The sequence below is a fragment of the Sciurus vulgaris genome (genome assembly GCF_902686455.1).
Source record: "Sciurus vulgaris genome assembly, chromosome: X".
Lineage (NCBI taxonomy): Eukaryota > Metazoa > Chordata > Mammalia > Rodentia > Sciuridae > Sciurus > Sciurus vulgaris.
This window is the reverse complement of record NC_136471.1, coordinates 23,507,437-23,518,659: the sequence shown is the minus strand read 5'-3', so window position 1 is coordinate 23,518,659 and position 11,223 is coordinate 23,507,437. Positions and strand designations below refer to the sequence as shown.

General features: G+C 36.2%; 1 protein-coding gene across 5 annotated transcripts in view; it reads right to left on the bottom strand.

The window, feature by feature from the left end:
* Nucleotides 1-6,981: 6,981 nt before the first annotated feature.
* SMARCA1 (SNF2 related chromatin remodeling ATPase 1) overlaps nucleotides 6,982-11,223 on the bottom strand; it is a 72,188-nt gene continuing 67,946 nt past the window's right edge. For 2 of the 5 annotated variants that reach the window (XM_079123351.1, XM_079123355.1), the window contains 2 exons: nucleotides 8,559-8,669; nucleotides 6,982-7,466 (listed from right to left, as the gene is read on the bottom strand). In XM_079123351.1, the coding sequence (XP_078979477.1) occupies nucleotides 7,395-7,466; nucleotides 8,559-8,669 (183 nt within the window). In that variant the 3' untranslated portion in view covers nucleotides 6,982-7,394. Of the gene's footprint in view, nucleotides 7,536-8,527; nucleotides 8,670-11,223 lie in introns of all 5 variants that reach the window. The other 3 variants (XM_079123352.1, XM_079123353.1, XM_079123354.1) reach the window with 3 other exon arrangements.

The window sequence follows — 11,223 nt, the reverse complement described above, 5'->3', positions numbered from 1 at the left end:
AGTCATAACATGTGACACTGTACAGTTCAGCACCAACAATGGCAACAGTGGTAACAAGGGATCACGAACCTTAAAAACTTTGGTGGCAGTAAAAGTAGTATGAAATTATTTTCCTAAAGCAAACTGCTTAAGCCGAAAAGAGGGAATTCTCCTGCCTCAAAAGGGCTTGGCTAAGTTCTGGCCTAGCTACAAGATCAGCATAGCAGGAACATCCATGGACCTCAGTAAATGTTGGACCTCAGAGCATTTCCAGACAATATACATTAGGTTTTGATTTTACTGCCTGTTTCTGACCCTGTCCCTTTGACCTCCAGGACATTTTTGTTCTGCATTTTGCTCTTTCCTTCACTCATATTATAGACTATTTGGGTAATAATAATTCAACTTTACTAGGAATTTAATTTAATAGCCCTATTTTAACTTACAAGTAAGTCTTTAAATGCACAAATAGGAATTTGACACCTTGAAAGCAGCTGAACCCATTAGATACTGAGTCCAACCACACTTGCCAATCCACAGAATTACAAGTTAAATGGTTGTTTTAAGCCATTAAGTTTGAGGATAGTGTTTTATGCAGCAAATGCTGATACAGAGCCTAACTAAATAAAGCCGAAGCAAATATAGTTTTTTCAAAGACCAAAGCTGACAATTCTGAATACAACTCTGAATGTATTCCTTTAGCATAGTAATATCCAAATTCCTGCATCCTGAGATATAATCACTAGTTTCAGTTCCATGAGGTTTTGGCAGTGCAGCAAGCCACAGCATGTGCCTAGCACTGTGGAAGATCTCCACACAAGGAAAATTATGGCATGCAAATTATTCACAGTTTATATTGCTTAAAAAACTACATAATAATCCGGGTGTGGTGGCACATGCCAGTAACCCCAGTGATTTGGGAGGCTGAGGCAGGAGGATCACAAGGTCAAGGTCGGCCTCAGAACCTTAGTGAGACCCTGACTCAAAAAAAATTAAAAGAGCTGGGGATATAGACCAGTGGTACAGTACCCTTAGGTTCACTCCCCAGTACCAAAAATCCTACAAAATAAAAGTTGATCTTAAAAAAGTTCCTTCCATACTCAAATTTAAGCAGATGTACATTTCATAATAGCTTATAAATGTATCTTTTTTCACAGTATCATGACCAGCTAGTTTACATTTCTCAGAAGACTCAAAATACTGTGACACTGCTTTATACTAAACCATTGTTCTCAAGGACTCAAATTCACTGATAATGTCTCACCAATAATCACAAAAAAATGGTAGATAATGAGACCTCATATAGTTATGTGATTCCCATCAGAAGTTATCAAATTTGTATTCTGTGATGGTAGCTCTTATGACACCTTTTGTATTACTCAGTGTTCTAGCCACATGTGAACATGTAATCAATCATGGGCCATAGGAACTGCCCAGGCTACAGCGTCTGAGCTTTCTAAGCATATTGTCCATATTGCTTTCCAAAGAAAGGGATGCAAAGCTCCTCTCTGGTTTGTTCCCCAGCTCCTACCCAAGTGGTGCAGGAGTGATGAATTATTGAGTCAGATTCCTGGGCACTGTTGAACAGTATGTACTGGGTGGGGCCTTGGGAACACAAACAATCCCATATCAGTAGAAAGCCTCATTATGGAGCTGGTATCTATGACTTTTCTCTCACTGGAATGGAAAATTCTGAGATTTGATTTTGGCCTAAAAGAAATGCTAAGCCATTCATCCTATTTGGTTGTCAGATTCAGGCTGTTTCTACCCTAAGTCTCCTTGTGGGTAAGCCCAGCTCAGTGGAATGCTAAACCCAGGTTTGGGCCATTGTCCCACTTAATAGAATGTTCCTTTGCCACTCTTTAGGCACATCTATCCCTGAGGAATACATAAGAGTTGTAGGGTTAAAGCAGGATTTAAATACTCCTGAGTCCAGGCTGATTACTACCATGATTCAGCCCTTATCAGCAACTGGATGTCACAACCATCCCTAACACTGACATGGTCTCAGAAGGTAAGAGCATTCATATGCCCCTGGAACTAACATTTGGGAAATAATATTCCTATAAGAGATATGGAGGCTCAATCCTCAAACTTCAAGCAGTTGTGCTGCAGGCCTAGGATAAAAATCTCCCATGTGATATTGGTCTTAGAGGAAATAGTCACTTTAGGAGCAAAGATAGTCTTGTCTGTGACTTCAATCAGCCGAAGCACCAAGGTTCCATATGAGTTAGGTCTCCCTGGAATAAGCAGAATTCCAGTGTGACATTTTTGGCCTGTTGGATCATTAGATCTAAATACCTGTACAGCCAACTAGATAGCAGGCCCAAATTCTGTTCCTCTTAGTCTTGTTTTAACTTTCATCCAGAAATAAGGAGAAAATGATAGATAAAATTCCGGGATGGCATGAGCCTACTCAAGTTTTTTAAATCCATTCCCCAACACGTCCTCAAGTTGATGTTGTTTTGGATACTGTATAAACCCTAACCTACACATTTGTGGGCAGAAGCTAGACTAAAAAATAACCTTTCATGATTTGTAAGCTCTAATCAGGAAATAACATGCTCCTAATTGCTTTCCTGACCAGGAATCTTGGGCAAGCATCTAATTATGTTTGTGGATTTCAAAGACCTGAGTGTGAGTGCAATCATTGAAGGGAGGTAGGTTTCACTAATAAAAAATAGATTAAGGCTTTTACTACATGGAGAGAGTAGCTTACTCCTGGACTGAGGTATAAAGGAAAATTTAATGAAAGAAAAAACAAATAAGAAAAGGGGTTTTAAATAATGGCTATACCCAGCATATCTTGGCTTTGAGAATTGGTTGCCCTAGACATACTTAAAAGCCCTCAATCAGCAGGCATCAACTACAGGATATCTTTTGAACTTTTTTTTTGACTATAGGATGTTTTAAATGAACTAAAAACTCTTGTCTAGAAGATATTTCGGTTTTAAAAGTGGTGAGTCAAACAAGGAAAAAATTAGGAAATAATGGGGGAAAAGAAGGCTTGTGATCTCTGAAACACAGACAGACACATGTGAAAGGAGAAACAGATATACCCACAAATATACACTAACTGCAATAAAGGGGGCCATCTACCCAACTGCAAACAACATAGCTATTCATACTAAGAAACAGCAAATGGAATGTCATAGCAATCTTGACACATGATGAGTAAATTGTCATATTCTGGCAATGCTAATTGCCAATACAAAACTAATAATCAGTACAAAAACAAATGGCATCTGGAAATTTACAGTTGATTTTAGGAGAGGAACAAATAAGGTACCAATCCCACTGATGATGATGGTCACATACTAAATATTCTAGCAAAGGTGAGGCCTCATGCAAAGACCTTTTGTCTTGGATATAAAGCAAAAAAGGTTTTGGTCTCTACCACTGAAGGAGATATTTTAATTCAAAACTGTACTCATGATTGAAGGTAAACAGTTGTCTTTGAATAGTCCTTACCATCAATCTCACATAGAAGTCATCAGAAACTGCCTATGTAGAACAAAACATATTGATTAATTCTAACATCTATTATCACAGGAAGATCTCAAATTAAGCAGGTCTTTGAAGGCAATACAGAAGAAGGCCTGAAAACCAATGAAAAAAATATAGCCTGCATGTGACTACAGTGACCTAAATGAAAGTTTTCCCAGCAGGAAAGCTATCTATCAGGGAAAGGACATATTATCAGGAAAAGCACAAATGATCAGGTCACTACACTAACAGATGTTAGAAGTCCAATATCACCAGGATCCCATAATGGTTGTGTACCACAATATAGTGAGAAAGGCCAATGCCTGGTTCAGCTCTCTAAATGAACCACTAGAACAGGTAAAGTGCAACAGTTAGCACTGAGAACGCGTGTTTGGTCTTACCAAACGCTTGGGAACCTCGTAAACACTGCCTGAGAATTTCTAATACCCATAAGTTATCGGTGGTATGAGAAAATTTTGTTAATGGAGATAAACTAGAACCCAGTACTTTGTACGGTGCGGAATATCCTGTTTAAGCATGCCACTTACTCTTCAGAGAGAGGTAGATCTTCTAACAACAGATTAATGATATGCTATTTCTCAAACACCCTACATCTTCTTAGGAATTAACTAAGGGCTACAAGGAGTTATTCATACAAGGTGAGTCTTAATTTGGATTTCCCCAGAAACAGAGCTCGAGGCAAAAATTCTCATGTAAATAGTTTAAGAATCAACCTCAGGAAACACCTACTGGGGATTAGGGAAATGACATAGGGAAAGGAAAGAAGCCAATAAAGACGGTGTTATTCAGACAGCTACTTCTGTGGGTAACTGAAGTTTAAACATATGAACTCTGTGGGGAACCATATAAATCATGTACCTTAATTACCTTTCTCAAGGAGTGAAAGCTGGGGTACATACACACCAATTCCCAACTCTTTGTGGATGAGAGCCACTTTCCAGAGGTGTTAACTTCCAGCTCTTACAGCCTATCAAGCAGAGGTCAGAGAAGTCTTTCAGACCTTCTGAGGAAGCTTCAGACAAGAGATACTGGTAGTAAAAAATCAGCTGGTATGCATAGAAATAATAAGGCTAAGGGATAGGGGACATGACAGATAGTATTAGCTACATATATTTGAACCACAGGAAAATCTTACCCTTTGTCTACTGGGTAGGATAGTTTAATCAGAATAAATGAAGGAGACATTGGGATGAAATAATCATAGAAGTTTGAAATTGGTGGCAACTTGATTTCAGGAGCTGATAAGGACACCTGGAGAGAAAGCAATGTGGACATCAGCATTAATCATGGGCCTGGACACAAACCTGGAAAACTTAACTACTGCATTGGTTACCACACCACAAAAGAGGGACAGTGGACCACAGTAGTGACCTTTGCCAGTAGTTGGGGGAAACAGCACTTTATTTTTGCAACAGTGGGTAATTTCACCAGTTGAATAGAGGCTTTTCAAAAAAAAAAAAAAAACTAACAAAAAGGAAACCTGCAAAGATTCTACATCAGTAGCTTCTCTTAACTGGAAGGTTTCAAATAACCAAATCAATCAAGATAGATGTTTTATGAGGACCTCTTTGGAAGCCCTAGGATTGTTGGGAAACCTGTTCACCCATGATAGTCAACAGATAGAGGCTTTGAGTAAAAAGAAATCTCTCAGTGTCCCTGTTCTTCTGCTCAACTTTCCTCCTTGCACATTTTTCAAACGAGTAGTCAGATTAGGTTGGATTCCAGTACAATTAATTGGACTGTTTTTGCTAGTGGGCGGGATCATTGTACTTTTACTCTCTCCTGCTTCCTCTAGCCTCTCTCCCCAACATGGTAGCCAGATGGAAGGAGACTACCCTGTCGGTCTAGGTTTCTTGTTTTAAATGGGATTTCTTTTAGGAACTTTTGGGAGTTTAATGCCTCTGTGAAAATTTGACAATAAGAGAGGTCTCATATTCAGACTTGGGAAATTCTGTATCCCCAACATGATATTATTTGGACTATGTTATCCTCTGGTCCTCATTGTATCAGTCTTCTTGGTAGACTGGGTTCAATGATGTACGTTTATATCCTTCAAGATGAGAAATAGAGTAGGTGGTAAATTTTACACCAAATATATAGTGTGATATTTAAGTCAAGTCCAGAGTAAAACCATTTCATAAGTTTCTAAGGATGACTTCACACTCATTCATTGGCAGCCTTGAGGAGGTGAATTCCTTTGGTCCAAGACAGGTTCATAAAAACCATGATATGGATCAGGGAAATGATCCCAATGAAAAGAACTTACCTGCAAATTTCCTCCTTTAAGGTAGACAGTCACATACCGTTCAGCTATTAACCACTTAGGGTTAACAGAGAAAGAACAAGAAGTAAAGACTGTTAAATTTCCACCAAAGTGTTCTAAGACCCTCAAACTGTACCTGCTCCCACCCTCTATCTTCATTCCTCCCTGGGAAAATGAAGGCCAAACTGATTTGATCAGAGTCTAGAACCTCAGTGGGAGTATAGCATAACTCACAAGTATCACTGTCACCAGCTCAGGTTACTAATGGTAGCTTTCATCTCACTGGAGTGGAAAATTCTAAAATTTGATTTTGGGCTTAAGAGCTCTAGACTGGAGTTTGGAGACAAGAAGCAGGGTAATGAAGGCAGTAATGTAAAACATTTTGTTTGTTTACCTATATGTGTCAGCCTTCTTGCAGGTACACAGGACCATGTGGCTAGTTTGGGGGCGATGAAAACTAAGTGGATGTGACATATGTCACTTCTGGACTGAAGCACTGAGAAGTCTACATGAAATTCTCCAGCCTCTCACTTATTCACCATAGTGGCAGCTGAAAAGTGGTGCAGCTACAAAATAGCACAGCATTTTAGTCAGCCTGGAACCTTGAGTGACTAGGTGGAGTAAACCCCTCCCACCCCACATCTCTCTGTCCTGCATAGGATAAGTAGTGTGAACAAGAAATTAACAACTCCCAATATGTAAAATCTGTGACACATGGAGATTTTTACCTGAGCATAACTGTATTCCTAATGAATACCGCTGCCCTTCTTCCGTAATGCACAGTACTTATTTCATACTTTTAATTTATTTGTTAATAAATCTACATGCTACACTCAGACTCCAGTGAACTGGCTCTATGGGACAGAAGATGATGCACAAGTCAACAAGCAAAGCTTTAGCTTTTGACCGAATACATAGTAGTGAGCAATACAATTGAGTAAACACAACTGCTTTCTACTGCACAAAAAACAGGAAATAATTAAATTTCTTATAGACATTTCTTTATTATATTTTCCCACTTGAATATTTAGAGAATAATTTAAATGTAATGCATACTGACAGCAAGCACAGTATCAAATATTAGGTTTTTTCATATTTTTCTTTTCTCACCCTTTATTCCTTTAGGAAAAAAATATTTAGATGACCTCAAAGAAACAATTATTATGCTAATCACAGTATGCAGTAACACATACAAGCCCAGACTCAATAGAAAAAAGAAAGCAACAAAGAAGTGAAAAAGTCTTTCTCCTCAAATCATTTTAATTCATTTTCCACAGCCATATAAATTTAAAGTATGAAACAACAATAATACAGCTATAGAATCTAGGTTCTCTTTCAAAGCAGCGGCATATAAAACATAGAAAAGCTAAAACCTCAGCACAAGCTTCAAAAAAACAAGGACTGAGAGGATTTTGATGAAGACATGAAATGCACAAAATACAGTACACAAAAATACTAGAATGCATAAAATATAAAGCTACACATTTCAGGTAGAAAGCATTGTAAAATATATAAAATATGCAAGAAATCAAAAACCAATGAAATTTTTCTTAGAGTACCATGAATACACTGGAACTGGCAATTAGCATTTGAAGATGGGAACAAGAAAATAGCAGTTTCCCATTTAAAACTTTATTTCTAGGCTTTAGGATTTCACCTTCTTGACATCCTTCTTTCCAGAGCTCTCAGTAGCTGACTCTGCTTTTCTTTTCTGTGACTAAAATGGAAACAGATTTAATGTTCTGCTCCAATATGCACATTTTTAAATGGCCCAACAATGTTAAATCTAGGATGTAAATGCATTAAAAAAAAATTTTAACATGAATATTCACTTCAATGTTATACTCACAGTTCATGTTCTATATAGCCCAACAAACTATATAACCCAAAGTAAAATAACCTTCAAAGATGTTTCTTTTTATGAAAAGACATGATATCCATCAAAAATAGTCATCAAATATCTACTTACACATGGTATTATAAATGTACTCTTATCTTAAAGAACTACTTAATACTTAAAAGTTTCTGGGAAAAATTTTATTTATGAATACTAGTTTTAAAAAATTCACAATAGACTTTAACATACTATATTTCATATCTTCTATGATGCACATTTCTTTCACATTTTAGCATCTCTGAAATTGGGATGCATCTTACAAATGATGACAAACTATACTTGGCAGCATTTTTTCTTAGTGATACGTACACTAATGCTGTGTCTTACAATGGAAGGCATCTTAGATTTGATGAAATATGGCAGTTTACTTAACCATACTCAAATAATATGATCCTACCAAAGAATATTTTAAATTATAGCCATACAAGGCAACCTGACTGGATTAAAATGAAGTTATTATCCAACAGTTAACTTATTACCAAGTAAAGCTTTGTCTGCTCAAAGATCTCATTTGCACTCATGGTTCCACGAAGATCATTTATTTGATCAAATCAGAGCTCCCAGTTTCAACTTTAACACCATCCCATCCCTTCCCTACCCACCTCCTACCCCCAAAACAGCCTAGTATTAATCCAAAGGATTTTACTAGCATTTTGCTTCTGATCAGATTCATGAGGAATTTTTTTTTAAATACTCAGACCTGTTACTAGGGTTTTCCTAACCATATGTTCTGAAAACAAATAGGAAACATTTGGTTGTGGTATAATTCTTTTTCTGTCCAAAACAAAGTAGCATTTCATAAAAACAGTTTTTATAATATGTATCATTTTGGCATTAAACATAATATAGGCATTTTAATTATGTAAAAAAATGGGATCTACCTATAAGTTAGGAAAATGCTGAAAATTTTACCATTGGAGTTTTAGTAGCCCGTTTCTTCTTTTCTGCTCTCTCTCTTTCCTCAATTTCCATATTTTCTTTCTCAATCAATGAAATCAGAGTGTTACAGCGTCTCTGGAATTCCTAAATAAAATAATAATAGGCTTAATTTCCACAAGTAGTGATAATCCTTAAAAAGGAGACAATTCTTTAACTGAATCATTTCTGTGGTATACAATTTTTAAAGGGGCATTTTTTCAAACAATATTTACATAGAATATTAATAGATTCCGCCCAACATAGGGGTGGAGGTAAATGTCATTTCATGGATGATTGGTTAAATAAACTATGATACATCCACACTATGGAACACTACTCACCAATAAAAAGGAAAGAACTATGGATATATAAATCCACCTGAATAAACCTCAAGAGAATTATGCTAAGTGAAAAAGTCAATCCCAAAAGGTTACATACAGCATTACTCCATTTACATAACCTTCTTTTTTAAAAAAATATTTTTCAGTTGTCAGTGAACCTTAATTTATTTATTTATATGTGGTGCTGAGGATTTAACCCAGTACTTCACACAAGCCAAGCAAGTGCTCTATCACTGAGCCACAACCCCAGTCCTTATATAACCTTCTTAAAATGACAAAATTATACAAATGGAGATGAGATCAATGACTGTCAAAAATCAGAGTAGGGAGAGTGAGTGTGACCATAGAGAACATAATGGAATACTGTGGTACTGGTGGTTACAAAATTCATGCATGGTAAAACTTCACTGAACTGCACATGCAAACACACAATCACAAATGAATACACATATAACTAATGAAATCTGGATAAGCTCTTTGGATTATATATATATATGTGTGTGTGTGTGTGTGTGTGTGTGTGTGTATATATATATATATATATATATATATTTTTTTTTTTTTTTTTTTTTTTTTTATGGTGCTGGGGATTAAACCCAGGGCCTTGTGCTTGTGAGGCAGGCACTCCACCAACTGAGCTATATCCCCAGCCCTCTTTGGATTATATTAATGGCAATTTCCTGGTTGTCATTTAATACTATAGTTGTGCAAGATGATATCATGCGAGGAAACTGGATGAAGAGTGCATGACAAATCTATTTATAATTTCTTGTGAATTTATATATATTTCAAAATATACAGTTAACATAAATCATATAAACAAAGAATAAAATTGGGGGATTACATTCTATGGTTAAAATAAGTTTTGGAGATACCCAGTTTATAAAAGTTCAACAAATTTCTTTACTACAGGGATTCTCAGAGCCTTTCAGTTCCTGATGTGCACCATAAGTCACAAGGAAGGGGACATAGGATGCAGCAGTCCCCAGAGCTACTTAACCAACAGAACTCTCTTCTCATCAGACATCTTGTGGGATCCGAGTTCTGGGGAGTAGATCTCAGGAAACACTGCTATATTTATTAATTCAGAGTAAATAATATCTGAAAGATTTTTGCATTAACCTTGCCACTTCCTATATTTTATTTCCAGCAAATCAATGCATCCAAACTATAAAGTTTTTAATGAATGTATGGTGAGCATTAAACATGATTCATTAATATGTAAACTCATATATTATTAACTCTGTATACTGTGCTGTATTTCAAAGGTAAATAATGGCTTATATCAAATGATAAAAAACATTTTAAAATATGATTCTTTGTGTAAGCAAAAATGTCTGACAAAATTCAAAATAGCAAAAAATAAAATCAAAATAGCTACTCAAATGAAAATGCAGTTTTATGGGCAATTAACAACTTCAACAACAGAAAAAGGTCAAAGTATAGGAATAGAAATCTCATAAAAAATGTTCAGAACATTTTTTAAAATGTTTCACCGAAACTAAGGATCAAAGAAATGCAAAGTTAAACAATGTAATCTCTATCAAATTAGGAATGATATGTGTATGCTTATGTGTATGCACATGGTGTACATATTTAGTGTTGGCATTTAGATGGTAAAATATGAACTAATGTTGAATGTCAATGCTACCACCTGTTATGGAGGGTACTGTAGCTCCTCAAAATTCATCTGTTGAAGCCTTAATCCTCAATGTGACTGTATCTACAGAAGGGATCTTTAAGGAGTTAAATAAGGTTAAATGAGATCAAAAGGGTGGGCTCTAACCAAATAGGACTAATGTCTTTAATAAGAAGAGCAAAAGACTCCATATATCTATCCATCTATCTCTCAATCTCCACACTCAGAGAAAGAGCCGTGTAAGGATATCATGTGCATAATTAGACATCTGCAAGCCAGGAAGAGAGGCCTCACCAAAAACCAACTCTGCTGGCACATTAATCTTGGATTTCCAGTCTTCATAATTGTGAGAGAACACTCTTCTAATGCTTAAGCTACCCAATCTGTGGTATTCTGTTATGTCAGCATGAGGAGACTAATACACAACCTAGCTAGAAAGCAAGTTGGAAATATCAAAGAAAGGTTTTTAAAATTTCATACTCTCTGATTTAGCAGTTGCATTCTTAGAACCTTATTCTAGGAAATAACAGATGTAAACAAAGATTTCAGACTCATGTTTAGAATAGTGTTAACCAGGAACTATCAGGAGCTAACTGAATTTTTGGAAACAATACACAAATACCAGTAACCGCTGAAAGAATATTAACAACAATGTGACTAGCAGTTAACAGTAGCTATC